Here is a 25,182-nt window from a genome sequence, read left to right as displayed (position 1 = left end):
ACTCCTGTTGTTTGTTAAACAGGCAAAGGCACCCAGATTTGGAAAAGCTCAGGAGCTATTTACAGTGGTGACTGGAAGTTTGGGAAGCGGGACGGTTATGGCTCTTACAGCGTTCTTGACCCAGCAACCAAGGAATACAAGAGGGTGTACACAGGCTGGTGGCAAAATGACAGAAGAAGTGTAAGTGAGATTTTCTGCCAGCACTGAGGCAGTGGGACCCAAAACTCGGGGAAGAGTTGGGTGCATGTGTGCAAGAAGATTACTTAAAATACTAACTTTCACTATACTGAGGCTGAATTGAATGGCCAAGACTAAAAATCTGAGATTTGTATGGGAATGCCATCTCCTTCCTGGAGAGGGAGTCATCCCCAGCCATCTGCTGGTTACCAGGCTGCAGCCCTGAGCTCCCACCAGCTGCCACAGAGCAGTGGTTGCTGCTCAGACTCACATGCAGCTCGGCCAAGCACGATGGGAGGTCTCTTAATCCTCCCCATCCATCCCTTTCATTACTCTTGTCCTTGAACAAGTCAGAGGAACCTGTATCATAAGCACTGCCAGAAAATGCACCTTCTTCTGGGAGTTTTACAGATAATAGGCAAATAACTTGAGTTCTTTTGGAAATTAGGCCTGTCCCATTAATCAGTTTTTCCTAAAAGGGACATAATGAGAAAGTCATCTGGTCGAAGTGACTGCAATGTAATGTGCAAAATCCTTGTAGGATTGGTTTTTGGCAGATTCAAATCCTTGTTTTTGAATCTGCCAATGGAAACCTTGTGTTTGTCTTTGTGTCTGCTCTTAAATTAAACTCATCTCCACCAACGCTTTTAATGGGCGTGTGGCTCCATGGCTCCTGTCTCTTGGAGGGAGCTTCCCTTCCTGTCCTTTAAGGTTGGATTTTCCATAATTGAGCTTTGGTGAAAGATTTATAATGGCATCCAAATATCACTAGGGTTGGGTTTTCTTCTAAAAAGTTTCTCCCTTACAGTTTAATAAAATTAATACTCAGAAAAATCAGTTGTTTCCAGAACTGGTTTTATTATTTGCTCAGAGAAAAAAGAACACTTTATTCCAATGGGAAAATGTGTTAGTGATATGGAAATATTTCTTATTGGTATCACTCCCTGGCATAGGGGGTACCTCTGGACTTCTCTTAATGGCAAATATACATGTTAAACCAACAAGGGGTGGAGCTGCCCAGCCTGGGACACACTAAGCTGGAAACATCATCAGGGTTGAAAGACATGAAATCCCCTGGTGAGAGACACATCCTTTAATGCCTCCTTTCCCCAGGCAGCTTTATATACTTGTAAAGTCCACTTTTAGCTAAATATTAGCAGCAATCATGCCAATAATAACACACTGAGATATAAACCCAAGGTTTTGTCAAGGGAATAAAACTGTTTGCCAAAAAAAAAAAAAAAAAAAAAATCCCGTACTACCACATCTCATTTCCTTCAACACGAGGACAACCCCGGAGCTGGGCTGGCAGCAGCCATGTGTAAGAATAATAAACAAAGGAATATTCTATCAAAGTGATGTCCCAAAACTGAGCACTGACCCCTTTCAATAGAGCAGCTCCTAACCAGCCATGTCTGTGCTGCTCCCAGGGCCGGGGGACGTTCTTTTACCCCAACGGGGAGCTCTACGAGGGCGAGTGGAGCAATGGCTTGCGGAGCGGCTGGGGAAAGATGCACTACAAGGATGGCTCCACCTACGAGGGGCAGTGGCTGATGGATCAGCCCAACGGGCAGGGCCTGCTGCAGCTCCGTGAGTACCGACCACCCTCACTCACCCTGCCCCCTCCGAGCTGTGTGGTGTCGTGCTGCTCTCCGGGTGTCTCTGCCTGCCAGGTTCCCCTGCTCCACTGCAGCCTGCAGCAGGACTGACACTGCCCCGTGTCATCCCTCCCCTCCTGGGCTGGAGCAGGAGGCAGCACGGGCTGAGCAAGGGCCGGCACTGCTCTGCTCAAGCCCATAAGCCCACACGCATGAAAGCTTACTTTTGCTGTGATTTACATTTAAATGACTGGGATGGTTCGGGTTAGAGATAATATACTGTTGGGTCAGAGAAGAGCAAATCTCTCTTTTCAAGGCAGGCACTTTGCCAGACAGGCTTTCTAGCTCTGAATACCAAAGAAGAGTTCAGTTTCCAGCATAGGAAAAAAAACCCACAACAACATAGTTTTGTTTTTGAGCTCACTCCATCCCCTCTGTCTACTTCCGACAGTGGCTTGTGTTGAGTGAACACAGGGGTTTCATTAGTACACAATCCTTTTCTATAAATAACCCCAAGTACATCATGGATTGGGAATGTTAGGGCCAATCTCAGCATAAATACAGAAATTTTTTTTTTTCCTTATTTTCCTTGGAGTTTAATACGTTTTCCCCCAAAGCAAACAATCCCAACAATCTCTACAATACCAGGCATGGCATTCCAAGAACATCTGAATAAATATTATCTCCATATTATTATTCATCTATTCTATCTTTTTTTTTTCTTGAAAGTGATCTCAAGGCTAGTAATTAGCTAAGCAAAGCAGCTGGGAGGAATGAGCCTGACCTCCTCTGCACACCACATGCATGACTGTGCTCCCTGCACTGCCTGTAAAGTCGCTTTGGACCGATGGCTCATCTGGATGAAATCAGCACCTGCTTCCAGGGGGAATCTTGCACTGATCTGCTGTGCTCCTGTCAAAGGCCCTGTTAGTTCTAAACTAACAGCCCCTGCAGGCTGAGCTGTGGCTGATACACCATTTCAGAGCTCAGTTGCCTCCAGCCTAGCCTGCAACTGATTGTTAGCTGGATTCCTTTTGGTTAAAATTAGCCAGAGCAATTATTTCATACCCACAAGCTTAATGCATTCAGCTCAGCTGCTGGAAGTGCGCCCACGTGCCGGCAGCTTTGCCATGTGAAAGAAAAGGAGTTCTTCAGTGGAGGTCACGATGAGCTGCAGCTCAAGATTAAATTGCTTGTAGTGGCAGCATGCCCAGTGAGGGTGAGCTTGGCTGGGAGCACTGCACTGATCTGCTGCCTCTGCTACATCCATTCCCCAACAGCTTTGTACCACAGCACTTCACATCCACAGGGATCGTGGTTCTGAGCAACACAGCTCTGGAGGAGAGCAGATGGGAGCAACCAGGCACCACAGTGCACTCAGGGTGTTCATTGCCCCCTCCTTGCAGCCAGGACTGTGGTTTTGGTGGTTTCTCACTTGGTGGCTGGAGTGCAGAAGCTGAGCTGCTCCCAGCCTGGACAAGGCAGCTTGGTGTTGCAGATAAGCACAAAAGCAGATCAAAGTTGCAGATAACCATCACCACGGCTCCAGCCTGTAAATCAGACCCTGCCTGAGCAGCCCAGCAGCCACATTCTCCAGAAGCCTTTTGGGCTTTCCCCTCTTCCCTTACACCATCCTGGCAGGCCCCAGTTATCTCTGCAGCACTGTGTGTGGTATTTCAGCCACTTCTTATGGTGAAGAATGGCAGAGTTCAGCTGAGACTCAAAGGTATTTCCACTAACATGGTTTGAAATCCCCATGGGTTTGGGCTTAGAAACACTGTATGTAGGAAAGGGGTGAGCAGAGGACTCTCCTAGTGACAGCAGGGTGGTCTGGACCTGTCCCAGCCCCCAGCATCACCATGGCTATGATGCCCTTTCTCAACCAGCATCCATAGATGAGGCTGCTCTCCTCCCCTTGCAGCTCTGCTTTCCCTGTTAGTGATGGATGGGTGGATTCCTGGAGAGCAGCAGAGAGCCCAAAAAAAGCCTCTCTCAACTTGCAGAAAAATGCCAAGAGAAGCAGTACAGCTGGAAAAACAGCCTGTAACTGACTGCCAGAACCGTTCAGACTCTTGCAGCAATTCTCACCCCGTAATTCATTGAGGAAAAACTTAACTAAAAGTATTCTTTGAAATCAAGATTATTTTGACTGGACAGCAATCAGTGCTCTGTTCCTTGCCCAGACAAGCAAACCTCTTCAAGCCAGAGATCCTGTGCTGCAGTGACAAATCTGAAACTTGTGTCCTGTAATTTTTCATGTTGTGCAGAGTGACTCAGGGACCAGTCCCTTACCTTGAGCATACTGGCTCCTTGTGTCAGCAGAAAATGAGTATCACTGTGAGAACAAAGCAGGTGAGCAGAATCCTGGTTCCAAGTGAGCAAGGGTGGGCTCCTTCTGCAGCATTTTCTCCCTCTGGAGCACTGCAAAATCAAAATGTCACACAGCACCACAGCCACCTTGAAATTACTAAGAGGAGCCAAACACATGATCTTCTCCTCTGCTGGTTTGCTCTGTTGATTGGTTTAATTTGTAACCCCTTAACACAATGGTGCAAATTTCAAGATCTGTTCATGTATTTAATTGCAGCAAATGGAAATCGGTACAATGGAGGTTGGAAAGATGGCAAGAAGCATGGCCCAGGGAAATACTTCTACCCAGATAAGGGACAGCTGTTGGAAGGCATCTGGGTAGCAGATATACCAAAGTGTGCAGTTCTGGTAGAATTTGGCAGAGAAAACGCTCCAGCCCCTCCTGAGCTTCCACTCCCAGAGGTAATTGCTTGGAAATGTTCGTGTTTGTGTTCATCAGTGCTCGGGTCAGCTCTCCAGGTAGCATTTCACTTCTCAAGAGATTTCCCCCATGGGGTGTGTGCTCAGAGTCTTTTGGCCAGCAGCATCCTAAATGGCCCCATAGGGACTAACAGCTCATGCAGCCTCTGCTGGAGCCTCCCACCTGCCTACATCTGAAAAAACACAGTTCTCATGCACCAGAACTGCTCAGAGACCTGATGCAGCACAAAGGAAATGGGGACAATAGAGGCACAGACAATAGTGGGATTTGTGTCAAGACCAAATGATTTCGCCAAGCCCAGCTGCTGAGGCTGAGCAGACCCTGCAGGGCCAAGAGCAGCTCTTTCCCCAGGTCAGGGGCTCACCACTGTGCCCAGCAGCCCTGGGGGCACAGGGGTGTGTGCAGCTTCCCAGCTGGGCCCAAGGGGGGCAGAAGGTGTCCTAGAGCCCACACCCTCTGCTCCTCTTTCCCCTCGACTGACACACACTGCAGAGGAAGAGCCAGGCCCTGTCCTCATCCCAAAGATTTGGTGAGACACAAAGACACACTGGGCCTTCAGCCTGGCAGCCACCGGGTCCTTGCACGACACTTTGGTGGACAGGAGAGCCTGTCCCCAGCTCTGAGCCCTTGGAGGAACAGGAAATGGGAATCAGCAGTGAACAGATGTGAGTCCAAGTGAGAGCTGGCCCTAAGAGTCTCAGCTTGAGCCCTCATGGTCTGCAAACCACAGATGTGAAACAAAATGGTCAGTGCAGGATGGGCTGGGGCAGCTCCCCTTCAGTCAGAGCCAAGCAGAACCACCCTGGATAATCACAGCTCAGCCCTGCTCCAGTAACTCAGGAACAGCACAGCCCCATGACAGGTAAAGCCACCCACCTTCCTCTGGGACAAAGTGACACCAGGCACATGCAGCCTTCCAAAGCTCACAGCTGTTACATCTTCATTGCCTCTATCTTTTCAAATCTGCTTTCTATAGCCAAAGGCCCCTTTGAGCACAGTTTTGATGAACCAGTTAATCCTGTAAGTACCAGGCACACCCACAGCAGTGCAGAATAATAAACCCCAAACACCCACCAGAGAAAAACAATCTCTATTTTGCAAAAAGAGTGAAAGGAGCAGCACTTCTGTGGCTAAAAATATTTACTATATGTGGTTTGTCAAAGGTCACTGAGAAGAGCCTCAACAATCCAATAGCCTGGGATGAACTATTGGTACACCAAGGCAGGATGTGCAAGTCTGGCTGTTTATTTAACTCCCTGAAGACCAAGTGATGATCCAAATCTCTTCTGCTCTATAAGCAAAAACAAAGCATCAACTTTCACTGCTGTTATTGTGCTTTCAATGGGTAGAGATCTGTTGACCTTAGAATATGAAGTAATTGATAAAAGGAGAAAAACTGAATTCAGGTTTTCATAAACTTTTGTCACCACCACCCCCTTTATTAAAATTATAGGTGAGGCCTAACAGGCTGCAAATCAAAGCCACTTTTGCCCAAGAGTGTGTTTTGTTATAGTCACTCACACAGAGCTATTTCAAGGAGATAAAGTGATGTTCAGCACACTAATAAAATTAGGGGAGTGTAGTTGTTTCTAAATAATTGAAAGGCTGCAATATGAGCTGAAGTCCTGATACGTGGGAGACTCTCCAATAATGCTCAAGAAATTAAGATCTATAAAACCTTAAGCTTCTTCAATTACACTGCATAACTGCTTTGTATTCTTTTTATTTAGATTAAACTACAAGATCCAGCTGGTGTTTTAGCAGAGGCCCAGGCAATGTTTGATGACAGCCATAATGAATAACCAGATGCTGAAGAAAAAAAAAAAATTCAAGAACACGGTCCTGGGTTATTTATTCCTTCGAGTGTCAAACCCTCCCCGTGGTTTTGGTGTTGCAGGCTGCCTCACCCTTCCCTCAAGGCTGTTCAGGTATACTTCCCTCTGCAGGTGCCTTTGCTCAGCAGTGTCCTCCCACCCCCATTATTTTGGAAAAGAAAGGAAAAAAATTAATGGGGAAAACCCAAAAGACAAGCACCAAAAGGATGGAAGAGAGGCAGAGTGACTCTTTGCTCAGCTCCTCTTATTCCTCCTGCTAAGAAATCACACTCCTGGTGGTTTCAAGGCCTTTGCTTTAGAGAAGGAGGGTTTCTGGTATGTGTTTTAAAAGCATATAGAAAAGTACAATCAAGTAATTGTGTTCTCCACTCCACCCAAAAAGAGCCCAATACACACCTGTGACCCCAAATGCCTTTTGCAGTTACAACAGATCATGTTTCAATTAATAAGTCTATTTAAGGCCCCTAGATAAAAAATAATCCACAACAATTGAGTATATTTTATTTCATGAAAGTATTTTATACCCAAATAGGTGATACACAATAACCAATGTTTAAAATGATTGAGGTAAATGCCTAACACCATAGTTAGTATAAATAAGGGATAAAAAATTTTAAGTGCACTCAATGTTTAAATCCATGTGTTTGTGTCTGGTTACTGCCTGGGTACACAGTGACAAAGGTACCCAAGGTGTAACTTTCATGACCATTTCCACAGGTGGAAAATGACAAAAACATACTTGATATCATGGCTTAAAGTGCAGAAAATAGTCAGAAAATTAGCTGTAATAACAGTGCCATTAGCTCAGAGCCTACCAGCTTGAGAAAATTAAAAATAACCATGTCCCACTAGCTTCTAATTGTGTATGTCTTAAACAACAAGAAAATCCCACACTTCGTAGTCACTTTGTAAAAGATCCACAAATCAAAGAAAAATTCAGCTACTTGTCCAGAACAGCAAGGAATTTTACAAAATAAATTCAGAAAACTGATTTTTTGGACTTCCATTTAGAACCACATAACTTCTAAATATAAAATTTACAGAAAGAAGTACAATTTTTACACCTGACCACACCCTTCCAATCAGTTGCTCTGGTGTGAATACCAGGTCAGGTTTTCTTCCTTTAGTGGGGAATTTTAGGGGCCTGCTTCCCCAAGACAGAACTGGTAAAGTTCTGTCTTGAATGGGAAAATACATTTTGTGCCTACTACCAACATTTTGTGGTTTGGAATGCTGCTTCCTTATTGCCTTTACTAAAGCAATGCTTCCAGTGCTCCATGAACAAACACCTGTGAGTCTGTAGTTACAATCCTCACCATCAGATTTACATCAGGAATAGAATATATTTGAAGCATGTAATGGCAGAGCTGAGAAAATCCAGTTTGGCCTCTGTATGCCAGGACTTTCACTTCACAGGTGAAAACACCACGTGGAAAGCTGTTTGCTGCTTGTGAACCCAACTGCTGCTGAAAAAAACAAAGAGCCCAGCAGGTTGTTTTGCTTTTTTTTTTCCATAGTTATGTTTTTAGAATACAAAGGCACCACAGGTGACCTTGTCAACACTTTGCACTGCAGTGCTGCTGACAGGAGAGATCAGCTCCCATCTGCTTCAGTAGTAACCACACTCTGCACTTGAACTCCACAGACACTTGGTGCAGATTGCAAATACGTTGGAATAACCTGAGCTGGAGGTTGGTGTGAGTGACCACGTTCAGCCCAGGCTGTCAGGCACAGCTCACTGGGCTGTCACAGTCCCTCCTGTCTCATGGCAAAGTCCCAGGTTTCTATTCCACAGGGATAGCTATGACTAGTGATAGCTAGGTTTGGGTTTTTTTTCCCTTTGGCTTGAAACTTGTCTCAGTTTGTGTTCAAAAAACAGCTTTTACCCATGAAAGCCCAAAGCTACTCTACAGAAGAGCTGTGCTCCAAAAAATTCAACTCCTAGACATAGCCAGAATTACTGAAGCAGCCCAGGACAACTGCTGGAATCTTTCCTGGGCAAACCTTTTATCAAATGGAGGTTTTTGCTTAGAGGAAATGAACACAGTAGCCTTGCTGTCACAGAGGTGTCTGAAAGAAAGCAGCAGTATTAATTACAAATAACCTACTTTCATAAATAAATATACATCAAGTTGTCTTCCAGATCCTTTGGAAGCAAAAATGTAAAATGAGTTATTAAATACAACACTTCAGCAAGGAGAACACTTTTCTAAACAAGGAAGACCAAGGCATAGCTAATTACTTGGGAATCCAACACAGAGAAAGCACCTTTTGCTGCTTGCTTCTGAGGATTTATTAAAAATATATTTTCAATATAAAAGTATAAAATAATTACTACTTTGGCTTGGAAAAGAAACAGCAGTGGTTCTGATTTTCAAGCAAAAAAAATTATCCAGTGATAATTTCCATCTAGTTCCTTCTTTTTAAAAAAGGATTCTTAAAAGAGAAACAGGCAAATCTATCTCTCCAGATAATATGTGCCAGCTCATGAGAACTTTAAAAAACAGTTATTGCTTTTATTTTCTTCCATGGAAGAGAAGAGTCGAGTCTCATTCCTACTCATGTGGCCACACCACATCGCAGTAAGTCTAGTCCTGGGTGTTTAGCAAGTTACAAAATGTGTAAGTGCCACGGGAAAAAGGCACTGGAGAAATCAGCAAAGTAATAATTACTTGGCAGCAAAACATACTGGGGAAAGTGCTGGGGAAGCTCTCACTCCTACCATCTGTCAGGCTTTCCAGGGAGAGCAGCGCTAGCACCGAAACCGAGCGCTAATTGCTGCATGTCCCAAGTAATTTGTATCATGCCATGCAATATGGATAGGACAAGCAGTATCTTCTAGTAAATGCCAACATCAGATAAACAGAGAAAAAAAATCCACAACTTCTCTATCCATTCCTAACAAATACCCAAATGTACAATGTTATTTTCCATGTATTTATACAGCCACCATTCAGCATTAACGAGAAAGATGCGAGACAGTGTTCACAGGAGGAGGGCTGCACATGCAGTGCAATCACACCCCACCATCCATTCCTTCAGATAGCAAAACTTGTATGAAAGGAACATTTTTTCCCTCTCTAAAGGGTTAGAACAATATTTATAATTATTCTTTAAACAGTAATCAGCAGTTCAACCAGTTCATCCACAGGGAGTCACCATAAGGCAGAAGCAGAAGAGTGGGTTTATTTTCTTAAGCACAGGTTTACACAAAATTGGTGACAGCTGAGGTGACAGCATCACCTCTGTGATCCAGCTGATCCTGTAGCCGTGCAAATTCAGCAAGTTCATTGAGTTCCTGAAATTGCCTGTCTGTTTTGTGGCTCACCAGTGACCGGTAGAAGTGAACTGCAAACACAATGAAAATCAATCCAAAGGGCACCATGATGGACGTGGATGCAATGGCTGCTGCCTGTCCTGATGTGATGGTAGAACTGTTGCTCTGTGGGGTGTTGTCAGTTTTCTTCTTTAAAGGAAGAAACTTGACCCAGCATAGTAACACCACTTCTGCAAGAAAGAGCAAAGTGCCAATGACAGTGGAGAACGCCCAGGCGAGCTCAATGTGCCGGTGCATGCGCTCGTGAGGAGATTCCTTGACAGAGTTGAGGTTATGCACATTGCTAACAGCCTCTATGTTTGGGAGGATGCAGGTACTTATCATGAGTGCAAAAAGGTGAACTGCAACAAGCACAGTAGTGCAGGCACTGAAGGCTATCAAGAGCCCCTGAGGATAGTCATGGTCTGGGTCAAGCTGAACTTCCACCATAGCCACCTGAAAAGGAAGGGGAAAAGAGATGCAGTTACCTACATCTTATATTATTTGACTATAGGTTATTCAAAGTTTACACCGTGTTTCTGGAAGATCATCTGATAAAAACAAAGTAAGTCTGTATTTACATTTCCTTCATGTCAATCTGCACCCTCTTCATTAGGTCCAAATTTAGGTCTGAGCTATCAAACAAAGACCACTGTTTTCATACTTACTGTTCTGTTGGAGAGCAAACCCACAACCACCTTGCCACGTCCAGCTCATGCCAGCAGAACAACTGACCCTTATGAACAGCATCCTTGGACTCCTTAAGAGAAATATTTCTTCTTTTGTGTTATATTGAAGACACAGCTTTTGATCTTTACTTATGAAGTCTTTAGAAGTATCTGTGAAAGGCTGCGAAGGCAGGGGACTGCCTGAAACAACCTTGGTGGTCCTTTCTCCTTGGCTATTTGCATTTAAGTTCTAAAGTGCAGAAACCTTTCATGAGAAAGATCACCTTTCCATGGGGCTCTCAGCTATATTCTTTCACTCAAGTATTTAAATGGACTCTGGAACAGATTCAAAATGTGAGGCTCCCATGGCAGCCAGGCAAGCCTGTTGGAGGCTGGAGGAAAGACGTCTCCAGAAAAGATAACACAGTGCTCCCAAGAATCACTGCTCCCCCAGAGATGAGGCTACTCATGAAGATGTTCCAGCCCTCCACTACCACATGCAGCCATGACCTTCTTGTAACCTTAGATCTCCAAGCATGCCTGTGCCTAAGGAATAAAAAAATCAGATTAAATAACTTGCCTAGGAAGCTCATAAAACCAGCTGGAATAATTCTGACAAATAAAATTAATTAGAATGCCTTTTAGCTGGTTTTAAAACTGCCAGGTGGTTTTGTGCATATGTGCAATTGATGAGTGACATTAATCCCAACAGCTCTCCTGAAATGATCTTTCCTGATAAATTTGCCTTTCAGACAAAGGATAGTTCCAAAGAGGGAATAATGCACAAAGGTCTCCACGTTCAGTGCTTTCTCAAAAAAACTCATTAAACAGACAAAATACAGGTAAAATGCAGAGAAAAAAACCTGACAGTAATCTGAAATATAAGCACATCAAGCTGATAGGAAGAAAGATCCATGGGCAATAGAGGTGCAGGGAGGCATGGAAACCAGGGCTCAAAGACAGCTGCAAAAGCAGCAGGAACATTCAACCCTCACTATTTTGCAAGAGCTGAGCCAAGCTAACCTAGTCCTGGATCCCATCTTACCCATGTTCCAGGACACCAGAACTCTGAATCACTAATGCTCCCAATACATTAAGGCACCCAGGGTTCTGCTCAGACATGTTCCAACAGGCATTCAAGGCCATTTGCCAATTGTTTAATTCCTTTATTGAAAGCTTTTATTGCCATAAGCCTAACAACCCAGCCAACTAGCAAGCAGTTTCCAAGTGTTCTGAAATTATATTAATGCATATACAGTCCTTGCTCGAGGATTTAAAAATACCATTTTTCAGCTGTGGAAAACTTCATGATTGAGAGGATAAACATTTGCTTGTCAGGTCTCTGTTCTGCAGGATTGCTCGTTAAGTCACACTGTACTCGTGGGATGCTGGGCTTCCTGTGTTTTTCACAGAACAATTGCAATCCTTCACCACTGAGGATTCATTTTCATACTTAAAGATTTTTCTTGTAAGTCTTCTGCTGTGCCTAGACTCAAAGCCATGACAAGACACTTTAGTCCTTTATCCTAGTTCTTAGTATGGTAACATAAACATGGCAAGAAAGAGCTTCATAAGATGAAGATTTTATTTTAAGAACTGATTGTATTTAGTTTGCCAAACATTGAAGACATTTTATATTTCCATTTATCAACTCCTTCATACTAATGATATCAAGCATCTGATTTTGAGCTCCTTGTGCTCATGTCTGGTAGAGTAACCCCAGCCTGACCCATAAGTGAAAAACCAGTTCATGTTTTCTGTCTCCTCAAACTCTCAGCAAAGCTAATTTGGGAACTCTTTCAACGTAAATTAGCAGGAAAAGCTGCCAACTCTTTTCAACTCTGAGTTTCCTTCCTGAGCCAAGCTTGAGCCAGGCACCTAAAACACAAAGTTTCATTTTTCACTATGAGGGCCTGTGCCTGTTTTCTAACAGAGACACAAAGTATCAGAAGTTCTTCCCTCCTTTGCTCATGCTGCAATTTCAAAATAAACAGATCACAACTGCTCTTGTAAAGTAATACCTGCAGGAACAGGGCCCTGATGAGGTCACCTGATATGATCCAAATTCATACAAAGCCTGAAGTCACAGGTACATGCCAATGTTGCAGGCAGGATATGTTCCTGCTCTGCTTGTTCAGAAGAGCTGCTCAGGGCAGGAGCTGGCGTCAGTGGCTGCAGACTTTCCAATACAACACTTTTAGCACCTGATCCTTCACCACTTTCAAAGCTTCTCTGAACACTTGCTGCAGGATTTGACCGTGCAGCTGCTATGCTGCAAGTGCCCTGCCTTGCTGCGTGATCCCAGTGTAACGTGGGCTGGAAGACACCTCAAGAGGTCATCTGGGCTAATCCCTGGTTCAAAGAAGAGCTAACTTTAACTTCAGATCATCCTACAGATATGACTGACAGATTTACTACGGCTCTTGACAAAGCTGTACATCTGAAGTACAGCTTCTTGACAAAACTAAATGACTCATGACAAGACTGAAGCTCTCATAAGGCTAAAAATGGTGGGCATTCAGATGTTTTTAGAAGATAAATTGAATTTTGACACATAACTGTGTTAAGCCTTTAACAGTCCTGGATTTCAGAGTCACAGCAGCCTGATTACAGCCATATTGCAGGAAATTTAACAACTTGCCCTCTAGAAAAATCTGCACTTCACTTGTTTTTAAGTTCAGTATACTGACCAAATTCATTTCACTTACTTATTCATAAGGCTCCCATATCTTATTAGACCAGAGGGGCTTAAAGCCCCTGCTCTTAAATGAAAATCACAGGCTTACATCTTTTTCAGATCAGTAGACAGTGCTGTAGAGAAAAGGAAGCAAAATGCCTTATCTCAAGTGAATCTGTATTATCTATGAGCTATTATTTATTATTTACTTCCTCTCCTCCCCTTCCCCACAAAGATGCCTCTGAGCTCGGGTTGGTGGGAATATAACCCTGAACTGCATCTTGTACAGTTTAGCATGTCAGGAATGGCTAAAAAGAAAGCTGTGTTGATCAAACATCACAACTGCATTTTTGAGGGCCCATCCATCATTGCTTGTCTATGGGTGGGACCCCGGAGGAAACTCAATAATGAGCTGAGTGTCAGAGCATCACTGGGAATCAGCTCCTCTGGCTGGCTCCCTGCTTTCCTGACAGTACAATTCACTCCAGAGACAGAGGCACAGAGCCAGGCTCTCACAGACTGTCTGCACCATTCATAAAGAGTTATAAACAACTCATACAGAGGCTCTGTATGAGCCAGAAGAACTCACCGGAAATTAAAAGCAGATAAGTCAAAATAATGATCTTATTTACTGGTTTTATATAGAAGGGAAACTAAGCATCATTCATCCATTAGTCCAGGATTTAGACTCTGCAGATTGCTTGCTGCAGAATGGCAAAACACATTAATATTTGCTGCTGCTGACACTGGAATACAAATACAGGATCTCATGTTATTTTGTTAGCAAACATGAAAAGGCAATACTTGTGTGATTGGAGCAGATACATCTTGAGGAGGTAATTCTTCTACACAGTGTAACTTACAGCAAATCCATTCAGTAAATACAAGTTCAGATTATCCAGAGGCTCAGTATCCTCTTTACATCCTCCAAACTACAGCAGCCACCCACAGCTGCTCCAAGGCAGAGCAGCAGGAGCCCAAACACTCCACACTGCCTGTCTTGCTCATCTATAACTGAGACAGGGATGTTAAAGGAGGCACAAAACTTTCCTTTTGTGACTGGAACAGAAGAAACTTTTTGCCTGGGGAAGATTCTCCAGCACAGCTGTAACCTGTAAGTGCAGGAGTGGTACAGAAGGCTAAGTGGAAGCAGAAGCCACAAAACTGGGCCTGTAACTCTTCCCTGCAGGCTACAAAATGCCACTGTTTCATGCTATTCTACCAGCAACCAGCTAAGTACCACTTATTAACTTCTATAGAGACTGTTTTAGTATTTAGAACAGCCAAGGGACCTTTACTAGACAAAGACACCTGTACAGCCGACACCAGTGGCCCCAGGTCACACCTATCCTTACCTCAGCACCAACTGTTCTTATGGAAATCAATCTCATAAATATTTATCCCTGCAGTCAGTCTTCTGCAGAACATGACTGAAGCTGTCTTCAGGAGACCAGACTGGCAATATTGCAAAGGCAAGAGCTGACAGTTCTTTGATGATATTCAATATCTGAAGCATATATATCCCATCTAGACAAAGCCCAGCCAGCTTGGACCACTAGAGGTATTTAAAAGAAAACAGCTGGCTGGTAATATCAACCTCTGAATCCTACATATAGGGAAGCCAACCACAGTGTGTAATTCAGATCCATAGTTCTGACTCAGTTATTTCCACAAAGCTGTTAATTGGTGGCAGGAGGAGATGTTGAGTTCTCTGGTTTTATAACTAGTGGCATTTAACAACTTTCCTATGGTTTCTGACTCCCATATTGTACAATTGTCATGCTACTGTGTTATGCATCCTTGGTGACAAAATGATGCCAACAGTTCAGAATAATTGTTCAGACAAAAATAACCTGCCTGTAGCCTATTCACTGTAAAAAATAAAACCAGATAAAGCCAAGCATGAGAGGGAAGATCATGCAACAATATCTGGGCTATAATACAGAAGTGAGAAATATCTGATGCCCCTACCAGTGTATGGAATTCCAACTCCATTCTTTAATGTACTACACATCCCCTACAATCAACAATTTCTTTCTCTACCTCTAACAATTTGGGGGATTATTACTACTAGCTGGCTCCATAAACTGGAAAAGTGTACTAAATGAGGTTATAAACTTCGTGGATTTTCCCTCAGACATATGGCACTGGATGATAGCATCCATGGAAACCTGAGTGAAGGGAATGCTCAGGTTTACTGGGGCGAGCTCAGCTCTCACAGCAGTTGCCATCACCAGCCCCTGCAACTGTTTCTGAAGCTCACACACGGTAGCAAATCCTGATGTGAAGCTCTGAAGCAAAACTTATTGTAAAGCAGGTTTTTAATCTTCTCTGAGGAAATGTAACACTTCAGGGTTTGAAACCTGCTGAGCGCTTCATACTCCACCTCAGTGACCCCAGGAATGCCTTTGGCATGCTTCATTCCACCAGGGTACATCACCAATCCTGCAAAATGGCTGCAGCTAGACATAAAAATAGTCCATGAAAAGGGAGCAGTTCAACGGGGATAAACTTAGCTTCTACTAGAGGATGCAAGCACTCTTTAATCAAAGAGCAAGGATCAATGGGGCTGGCATGGAAACCAGCACCTTCCTCTCCTGACAATTCCCATCAATTCACTGGGTGGTCCTGGACGTGGCACTTAAGCTCTTTCTTCCTTGCCTGATAAGGAAAGGAGAGGAGCAATGACCCTGCATTGCTGTTGCCAGCTTTGATCCAAGCCTAGAGTGTATTTCAGCAGCATTTTGGTCGAGTATCAGGTGCCAAAGAACTGCAGTCAGTAAACAATGCACAGGCGTGACAGAACAGCCCAGCTTTTCAAGGCAGAGGAACAACTCTAAAAGATCAGCAAAGTTTTTAAAAGACATCTAAAAATACTCGAAAGTTAACTCAGCTCTTCTGAACCAAGACTAGGAAGTCTTAGCTAGAGGACTGGGACTAGGCCTGTCAGTGCAGACACAATGGATGGATTTCCATGCTGAACTTGTTAAAGGAAGAAAAATAAGTGGATTTTTCTCTTTGGAAAAACTTAAATATGAACGTTCACATGTAACATTCCTGGCAATTAGAGATTTTCTTACTTGGAATGAATTTCCAGAAATACCCTAAGCAACAAATTCAAAAGCAGCAGTTTTCAACAGCAGGAGACTGAACCCCTAGAATTCTAGAGAACTGAATTAAAAAACAAGTAGAAGCCTCACCTCATACATCCATGGATTTTGAGTCCACATACCATATATTTAGAGAAAAACCAAGGAATTCAAGACGTTAGGTATGACCTTAAAACAACAGCATTTACATTGAGATGCGACCTCCCTTAGAAAGAAAATTTACAAACCCCAACAAACAAATTTTTTCCCACGTTCTCTCTCAATGTAAAGGGCTGACTCAAGCAGCCACAAACTGCTCTGAGAGGCAGAAGGGGAGTTCAACAAGGAAAACCCAGGATCAGAAGTGGCGTGTGAGCTCCAGCCGGATGCGTTACCCAAGGAGAAGCGGCTCAAACGCACGACCAGAGCCGCCTGTCAGTCAGCGCTCCGCCACCTCCCCGAGAGCTCTGGGCTGTTTTTAGCCATTGAAGGAGGACAGTGACATTTATTTGACCGTCAGGAGGCTGCTGTGTTTTCCAACAGCATCATTGGAACAATGGCTCTGGAAAGGAGCAGATTTAACCGCTGAAAATACTCAGTTTGTTAAAAGTGTTAAAAAAAATCAAAATACAGCAAGTCGGAGGAGGGAAATTGCGAACTTATAAACCGTGAAGCATTTTTAACAGCTGCATAAAGGGGCTGAGGGGAGTTTGCAGTTCTGCATGTCAGATGTCTGGGCAGATGAGGAAGTCTGTGAGTTACTGTATTTCAAATTATTCGGAACTTTCGCAGATGACATAATTCGGGTAACTAGACTGCGCTTCACATCAAACTCGAAAGAAAACACATACGAATAAAAAAGCGTTTCTAAACCACGCACAAAATTCCAAACCAAGTAAAGTTCAAGTTTTCCTAAAATAAAAACTAGAAAACTCGCAACTGCAAAGCACTGATGATGGATGGGCCTGAGCGGCACCACAAACTTTAATCGGCTGCTGTTTCTTGGTTTATTTAAAAGCAGCTGCAGCGCAACAGCTGCCCCTGCCCTCGCTGCCAGGCGTGCGGGCTGAGAGAGGAGCGGGATGGAAGCCCCGCAACCCGGGTAGCGTGCGGGGCTCCGTGCGCGGCCCTCGGCTCCCGGCAGCGGAGCACGGCGCGGTGACCGCGCACCCAGCGGGGCTGCCCGCGGCACACGCGGCACGCACCGCGGCTTCTGCGCTCCCGAGCATCCTCCACGGGCAAAATACGTGACAATCAAACAGATCTTGCATTATCTGGCGGAGATAAAAGCCAAGAGGCGGCTCTGAGCTCGTGCCAGGACGCGCTCCAAAACAAACGAGCTACCGAAGCGAGCTGCCGGGAGCACTGCCCGGGGCGGGCCGGGCGCTCCGGGGCGGCGGCAGCAGCGCCCGCCCCGCTCCCCGCCGCACCAGGTGCCGCACGCCGGGCCCGGGCCCCCCGTGCTCACCACAGCAGGCGCCGGCGGGAGAAGCAGAAGCGGCGGCAGCGCTCCCGGCCCGTGCCACCCCCCGCCCGCCGCGCCAGGCCGGGCGCTCACCATGGCGAAGCCGGAGAGCAGCGCGGAGGTGCGGCTGGAGGCTTTCAGCTTGGCTCGGCTCAGGTAGAGCTTCCGCCAGGACAGCGCCTGCATCGAGTGCTCGTTCAGGCTCATGGGCTCGGGGCGGAGGAGCGGAGCGGAGCGAGGCGAGGCGGAGTGGGGCCGGCGGGCGGTGGCGGCTCTTTCCGGCGGAGCGGGCCCGGCCGCGCTAACACCCCATGGCGGCAGCGCGGCTCTGCCGCCCCGGGGCCGCGCCCGCCGCGCGCCCCGCGAGCCTGCGCGCCCCGCCCCGGCCCCGCCCCGCCGCCTCCCATTGGTCAGCGCCGCCCGGCCCCGCCCCGCCGCGCGCTGCCGCTTCCCGGCAGCCCCGAGCCTCAGGCCGGGCGGGCGCTGTGCCCCCGTGCGCCGCCCGCCGCCAGGAGGCGCCACGGCGGGAGAGCCGCGGGCCCTGAGGGCGCTGAGGGCCGGGGGGGCTGTGGGGCCGAGGCCCTCCCCGAGCCCCCGCCTCGTTCCCGGGGTGAACGCTCAGCCCGAGTGCCGCTGACGGGAATCTGCAGTTTCCGGTGGGTTTGTGCCCCTCAGCCCAGTGCACGAGCCCTCCAGGGCGGGCAGGATCCCTCAGAACGTCCCTCAGAACAAAACACAAAGCTGTGCCTCAGCCTCTTCCTTCTGTAGTCGCCCGTCCTAAAATGCTTAAACATCCAACCTACACCTGTTCAGACCGGACAGAACATGTGTATCCAGACCGGTTAGAACATCCACCCTCTCTTCTAATTAAAACTGACTCAGCTCACCCTTTGTCACGTAGTTCTGGTTTTCGTAGGCCCAGAGCCCCTGATAAACCTGCCTTTATCAGCAAGCACTTGATAAGGTTGATTAAGCAGAATATTTCAACATCTACACGTGCCAGTGTTGAAAGATTTATTTATTACCAGGTTCACATACACCCTGTAAACCATAATTCATTTTTTCTGTGTTTTACAGAGGGAAAATCGAGGCGTAGAGCAGAACTCCCTCATGAATACTTGGCAGAGTTCTGGAGGTGATTTCTGAAAAGGTGAGGTAATACACTGCTTGTGCCCCATCAAATTTGTGCATCAGGAGACTTAAGGCATGTGTAAGAAACAAACCTGTTGCTATCAATTTGTAGTTAAGAAAAATAGGATTTTAACAAAATAAATAATAGTCGACAAGGATACTTTTACTATTAACAGGCACATGGATGGTCACCTAGGAGATGAATCCACGCTCGTTCCATTAGCAATCAAAAGCATTGCTAGTTTGTATTGTTTTGACATTTTCTACCTTATTTACAAGGAGGAAAATCACGGCTGATTGTCTTTAACATTTTTGCTTTGTTCTTCACACCTTTCTGATTTGCAAGATCCATCACTTCCTTAAGCACAACAAAGGGAACGACGTTCGATACCAGCAAGGTCACTGGATGCTTTTCATGTACAAGGCATTCTTTTTAAAAAGATGTAGTGAAAACATGCAAGAAAAAGAATCGTAAGGATTTGAAGTCTTCAGAGGCATTGCCTGTACCACATAGATTTGATCTTGTTCCTTTCTCAGGAAATAAACACAGTCCTCTTGTTATAAACAACTTCGGGTGAGATTTTTATCTGCGGGGGCATTAAAACACCTCAGTGGAAGAATGAGTTTGACTTAGTCTTTCCATAAAAGCCTCTGCTGTTCTGTCACAGATCCCACAGAATTTTGGCCACAATCTTTCTCTTTTTTGGGTGACAGTACTGATGTGTAGGATCCATTTGAGTGGAAGTCAAGCATAAGCTAAAATTTGGCAGTGTTAGGTTAGTGGTTAGACTTGATGATCCTAAAGGTTTTTTCCAACTTAAATGAGTCTGTGATCATTAAACCCTACTCTTTCTTTGGTGTGCTTTAATTATTAATTCCCCCCCACAAAAAAAAAAAAAAAAAAAAAAAAAAAAAAAAAAATAGAACAGAAGACCCCACAATCAATATATCTCCCACTGGTGCCTGAGGCTAAGAGCAAACCAATTGTGATTTATCACTTTTTTGTCACTTTTTTCTTGGGAGATATGATAACCCTCAAAAACAGTGACTAGAACTTCCTCCACATCTCAGAAAAACATTTAAGTCTCTATCCTGTGGAATTATACACTTAAAAATATTTTGCATTGCTGCTCATAAGCTACGACCAATGTTTATGTACATGTACATCACCAACGTGGATTGTTCACTATTTCTTCTTGTTTCTGTGCAAAATTATGGTTGAACTGTCACATCATGAGGGAGTACTACTGCACTAGGTCTTGACCTGTTCCCTAAAATCAGATTTCTCTAAAAACAAGAACCACCTGCAAGAGACATACATCTGACAAGGACTTCAAGTGTCTTTCTAAATAATTGCATTCAAATAGACTCTTTGAGCTCACTGTTCCTCTATTTTCCTGTCCATCACTCTTATTCCTGTTTATTGGAAAGGGCTTTGAAAGATACAACAGCATTAAACGCTGAGGTTCTGCTGAGTTTGTATTTCATTCAGAGAAACAGTATGAACAAGGACCTGGAGAATCAGCAAAGGCATTTCATCTCATGCCCTTTTCCAAACCAGACCCATGTGTCATTTTGAGATTTCAAGCCTCAGTGTTGTAGCTTTGAAATAAACATTCTGTTCCTGTAAGAAAGAAAAGAAAAATCAGTTTGTTAAACAGAAAAAATACATCAAGGATCAACATGAGGACCACAGCAGTGCACCCTTTCCCCTTTCTGTCCATTTTACAGCTCCATCTGAGGTACAAACTAAACAGGATAAATTATTTCCAACTCTATCACTCATTATGACAAACCTCTACACTGCCACTCTGGAGTGAGCTGAAACTAAAAGAGTCAGCCATGCTTAATTAACTCTTAGAAATGCTTCGGGGAGTTCTTCTGAAGTCACGCTGGGGCTCAGGGCCGGGGTTTGCTGTCACCTGTGACCCGTGCAATTGCAGAAGGCCACCAAAAGGGTGTAGCCTGCCCTCTCCCTTCATCTCAGCCTCTCCAGCCTGTGCATCGCTCCGATCAAATGGCTGCAGAACTTCACTGGATTGACCTCATGAAATAATTTTATTTTTTTTTTCTTAATGGCTGAGTTTTCTGCCGGACCGGGTCACTGAACTGACTGTCCCTGTGGCTGCAGCACCACCAGACCTAAAGCAGGAAAAGTCAGGGATGTACATGCAAGAGAAAGGGAACGGGCCCTTTCAGCAGCAGGCTGTTATTACCCCTAATTAGAGGTAATGTCAACCCGTTCTCTGGATCATTTATGCATGAACACAATCGGAGCAGGTGGCAGAAGTCCAAGTTTCTTTCCAGAAAGCCCTGAGAAATCTGTACACTGTCACAAGGATACTCACAGTTCTTTTTTTCTGCTAAAAATGTACTTCTGTATTTCTGTAGGAGGCTGAATAGGTTGGCTGAGCACCCTGTGATTAATGTGATCCGGTGCTGAGCACACCGAGGTGCTGCCCTCGGCAGAGCAGCTTTGCTAGAACGGATCTCCAGCCCCTCATGCAAATCAGCACTTCCATTTGTTCCTGTTACTGCACCAGCCGAATCGAGGCACCACAAAGTGGAAGTCATGGTAGATCTGCATTAAAAACAACACATTTCAACTTGCAAAGGCAAATACAAGTTTGCCAGCAGTCCCAAAGAGGTTAAGGGAAACATCTTTGCAAATCTCATCTACAGCAGAGTTTAACATTTAGTTGATGGAATTTTGCAGGGTAAAGATTTTGATCTACCATGTCTAGAAAAATTGTATTTCAGCTTCCTTCATAAAACAGAGAAATACTTCAATATCTCATCTTCCATCCTAACCCAAGGCAAAGAAAGTATAGAATGGTAGATCTTACAGGATAAACAGTATTTGAAAAAATGCTTTAAGATTAGTCCAGTCCATTCTGTGCAATGGGAACTGTTTTAAAGCTCAGTGGGGTGAAATGATCCCATGTCTTCATAGAGCCTTCCCCAGCAGAGAACTTCAGCTCTGCTTTCAGCATGAGCCCTGCAGTACAACATTAATTAAATGACAGCTCCCAGTTCTGAGCTAACGAGGTCAGGATCCAGCGCCTTGGCGTGATTAGATCTTAAATAATTTAAGCTACATTAACATCCAGCAAAAAAAAGTTTTAGTGTTTTTTTTCAGAGTTCAGCCCAGCCACTTTCCCAATGACCACCACTCCCTTTCCACAGTTGATGCTGTGGTTTTGACACTATATCACAGTGTCAAAAAAGCAGAGCATTTTGATGTGTTTTCCCATATTTTTGACTGTGAAGAAGGCCACTCCTGGGTCAGCCCTGGGATGTCCCATCCAGGCACTGCCTGGTGGGGCCCAGCTCTGGGCACTGTTGGAAAACAGTGCCATGATCTGCTCAGAGGGAAAACCAGCCACAACCCTCATCAGCCAGCACTAAGCATGGGAATTTAATATTGCTTCTAAATGGTTTTATCCTGTCTAATGCAGCTGTGGATATGGATATTCTCATCACCCACAACCTACACATTTCCCCTCCCCTTTTTTTCCTCCAGTTCTTTTAAGTTTGGGATAGGTTTTTTTTATTGACACACAGATTATTTCCATGGTATAATGAACTGTAGTTGAATAGGTACAATTTCTGTCTTAAAACAAGCTTTAAAAAGTGTCTTCTATTTTTGGAGATCTATAGATAGAAACTGTGTTGTTTCTGAAACATTTACTTCCACACTTCCATAATGTTCTCTGATGTTTCCAGGTGTATGTGATGGATACAGTCTTGGTGGGTTTGCTTGATACACCAAGAGTCTCAGATTGTCCATGTCCAAAAAAAAAAAATTTAGAAAAATGAGTTGATTTTCTTTTATGTCTCTGTTCTGTCTCTTTTGGTAGACTTTTGCAGCATGGATGGATGATGTGTTTTTTGTCTGATGATTCTCTACTAACATCCATTTATCTTGTATTCTGACCTCAATCCTACAGATGTACACATGTATTTAATTTTAAGATTGAGTAATCTTGGCTGAAAGGTCGAGATATGTATATATCTCCTCAGGATTATGGATTAATAATGCACTTGCTCCAACAGACATCTGGAATCCACACTTCAATATATAGCCTATAAAACACTTCCATACCATAATCAAGTTCAATCATCTGCAAACAGGGAGATGTTAGAGAAAGATTACATGATTTTTCAAGATTCTGCAAACAGTTCTTGGCAGAATCAGAAGGAGAAGCTCGCTGCCTTAAATCCTGTTAGAATTCCATCCTCTCCTGCCTTTATCCATGGATCATTAAAATAGGGATTGTTCCAAAGAGATCAACGGCAAGGCCTGCAAAGTTGAATTTTAATGTGTTTTAAATTTTGCATTAACACTTAATATATTTCATATAATACCTAGGATGCTTAACTGATTGCAAAAAGCAAACCAGAGGAGCACTGCCAAAGCCATCAGCCCCGAGCCTGCTTTGGGTACCCTTTGATGTTCCCTTTCTTGGGGGATGTGGAGGGGAAGTAAAGGATGTCACTTCAGAGAGGAGCCACGCTGTGGAACCTGGGGGCTGTTCAAAACCTGCACTCTGACCCTGCTATTGCAATCAGATGGTCCCAATACTTGCTCAGCATCAATTTAGAGTAGATGTTAGGGGGTGTTGTGGAAATGAGACCCGCCGATAGTTTTAGGAACTGCAGGATCTCCATCCTGCAGATTTTTTGTATCAGCAGCTACTTTGTAGCATTTTTTTCTTCTTTTTCATGCGATTTCTAACTACCTGTTGTACATGCATATCGCAAAAGCAATTTCGGTTTATTTAACACCAGTTCAGCACTATTTACAACACATTCTGGATTTTATGGCCGGTTTTCACAGGGCACGTGGGTGCAGTGCCGGGAGCGGTGCCGGCACCAGCCGGGGTGCGCGTTCCGCGCCGAGCTGCACCGCACGTGTGCCACAGGCACGGAGCGAAGCCACCGCTACAATTAACCCCAAGTCCGTGGATTATAAGATTATTTTCAAGTGTTTGCTGCATTAATTCGCCACTGCTCACCCCGGCTTTACGCCGTTGGGGTCGGGCATACTCGCGGAGCTCAAATTACCCCGGGTTAAGCAGAACCACTCAACTCTTCGGGCACATCTCGGGGCTCCGGTACCAACCCAGGGACCGTCCGCGCCTTTGTGGGGCCCCGTCCCCGTCCCCCCGCCGCCGCTCAGCGCCTGCGTGCCGCGCACTCGTGACCGAACACCGCACGGCGGGGCCGGCGGCCAGCACAGCGCCGGTACCGCCCCGGTACCCGGCCGGCAGAGCGCCGGTACCGCTCCGGTATCCCACCCAGCCTCCCATCCCGGCCAGCCCAGCGCCGGTGCTGCCCCGGTACCCCGGCGAGCCCCCCATCCCGACCAGCACAGCGCCGGTACCGCCCCGGTATCCGACCCAGCCCCCATCCCGGCCAGCCCAGCGCCGGTACCGCCTCGATACCCCGGGCGTTCCCCCCGTCCTGGCCAGCCCAGCCCCGGTCCTGTGCCGTGCCCCCGGACATCAACCCCGCCCGCCCCGGCCAGCCCAGCCGGTACCGCGCCGTGTCCCCGGTCCGCCCCCCCGCCATCCCCCCGGCCCCGCCGCTGTTTACGTTCCGGGCACTGCGACGCCTGCGCCCCGCTCCGCACGCAGCGCCTGAACATGGTTCCTTAGGACTTTGCAAAAGGCATCGCCGCCGCCCCCCTCCCCTTCCCTCCCCCTTTCTCCCCCCCCCCCCAAAAAAAAAAAAGTCCTGGTGCAAAATTGCAAAACTTTAGCGAGCCCTGGATGGCTTTTGTTTTGCCTCCTCCCCATTTGGGCCAAATATGCAGGACAGGAACTGTTGACAAATAAGTGATGAAACTCTCAAAAAAAATGGAGGCAAAGAAAGACTCTGGAAGAAGATTGGTGTGTAGCTGGCTTCGGTCTCTTTCCTATTCGTGCCTTTTAATTGATTTTGCTTAATTGTTTGCAAAGGGAGAAATGCATGTGGGACGTAGGCAGCGGAGCGACTTAGTTTGCAAGAGCGCGGCTGAGGCAGCGGGGAAGGGGCGGAATGGAACCGAGGGACGGGCAGGGTGGGACGATCATGGATCATTATTTTTTCCGGTGCGTGCGGGTTTGCGCTGATCCACCGCGCGTGTCCGCGGGGCTGCGGGGCGGGTTCGCAGGGCGAGAGCTGCCGGGAGAGGGGCAGAGCCGCCGGCGGCAACCGGTGCACCGGGCTCCCCCCGCTCCTCCGGGGACCTACCTTGTGCCGGTCCCCGCCGCCTCCAGCCCCGTCTCCGCGCCCGCCGCAGCTTCCCCGGGGCAGCGTCACCGGCCTCGGCCGGGCCTGGCCTACATCCCCCCGCATTGGGCTCGGTGCTGGCCCTCGGGCGCGGACCCCCGCGCTTTCGGCGTTGTCGAGCGTGCGGGGCGGCGGGGGGAGCGCGCGGGGGCTGCGCAT

At 46.1% G+C, this 25,182-nt stretch overlaps 3 protein-coding genes and 1 long non-coding RNA gene across 8 annotated transcripts in view; 2 read left to right on the top strand and 2 right to left on the bottom strand.

Annotated features, from left to right (window-relative positions):
* Positions 1 to 11,029, top strand: part of MORN3 (MORN repeat containing 3) — a 21,182-nt gene extending 10,153 nt beyond the window's left edge. For both annotated transcript variants that reach the window (XM_071445080.1, XM_071445079.1), the window contains 4 exons: positions 23 to 180; positions 1,608 to 1,767; positions 4,363 to 4,547; positions 6,297 to 11,029. In XM_071445080.1, the coding sequence (XP_071301181.1) occupies positions 23 to 180; positions 1,608 to 1,767; positions 4,363 to 4,547; positions 6,297 to 6,368 (575 nt within the window). In that variant the 3' untranslated portion in view covers positions 6,369 to 11,029. The remainder of the gene's footprint in view (positions 1 to 22; positions 181 to 1,607; positions 1,768 to 4,362; positions 4,548 to 6,296) is intronic.
* LOC139598554 (calcium release-activated calcium channel protein 1) lies at positions 6,881 to 25,182 on the bottom strand. 3 transcript variants are annotated; one of them, XM_071445077.1, is made up of 2 exons: positions 24,985 to 25,182; positions 6,881 to 10,173 (listed from the first exon to the last, which is right to left on the bottom strand). In XM_071445077.1, exons 1-2 carry the CDS (start codon positions 25,180 to 25,182, stop codon positions 9,607 to 9,609), a joined length of 765 nt encoding a protein of 254 aa, XP_071301178.1. In that variant the 3' UTR covers positions 6,881 to 9,606. The 3 variants fall into 3 exon arrangements, 2 of the variants coding, with proteins under 2 accessions (XP_071301178.1, XP_071301179.1); XM_071445078.1 differs by lacking the exon at positions 24,985 to 25,182 and adding an exon at positions 17,710 to 17,976; XR_011681937.1 differs by lacking the exon at positions 6,881 to 10,173 and adding an exon at positions 18,617 to 21,328 and having other exon boundaries at positions 24,985 to 25,120.
* On the bottom strand, positions 18,617 to 21,233 carry LOC139598557 (uncharacterized). Its single transcript, XR_011681938.1, has 2 exons — positions 21,096 to 21,233; positions 18,617 to 20,371 (listed from the first exon to the last, which is right to left on the bottom strand). It is a non-coding gene; the product is annotated as an uncharacterized lncRNA (long non-coding RNA).
* Positions 24,482 to 25,182, top strand: part of KDM2B (lysine demethylase 2B) — a 103,703-nt gene continuing 103,002 nt past the window's right edge. Inside the window, exon 1 of one of the 2 annotated variants that reach the window (XM_071445048.1) lies at positions 24,482 to 24,641. In XM_071445048.1, the coding sequence (XP_071301149.1) occupies positions 24,591 to 24,641 (51 nt within the window). In that variant the 5' untranslated portion in view covers positions 24,482 to 24,590. The remainder of the gene's footprint in view (positions 24,642 to 25,182) is intronic. The other variant, XM_071445049.1, reaches the window with a different exon arrangement.

Source organism: Agelaius tricolor, unplaced genomic scaffold (assembly GCF_023055355.1).
Source record: "Agelaius tricolor isolate 1412-34295 unplaced genomic scaffold, bAgeTri1.0.p SCAF_20, whole genome shotgun sequence".
NCBI classification, from domain to species: Eukaryota; Metazoa; Chordata; class Aves; order Passeriformes; family Icteridae; genus Agelaius; species Agelaius tricolor.
This window is presented reverse-complemented; position numbering and strand designations above follow the sequence as displayed.

Excerpts from the sequence above, each read along its gene's own strand:
- LOC139598554 (XM_071445077.1), bottom strand. The coding sequence starts at position 25,182 with ATGCGCAGCCCCCGCGCGCTCCCCCCGCCGCCCCGCACGCTCGACAAC. Across the intron at positions 10,174-24,984 it reads GCGGCGGGGACCGGCACAAG|GTGGCTATGGTGGAAGTTCA; the intron begins GTAGGTCCCCGG and ends CTTCCTTTTCAG.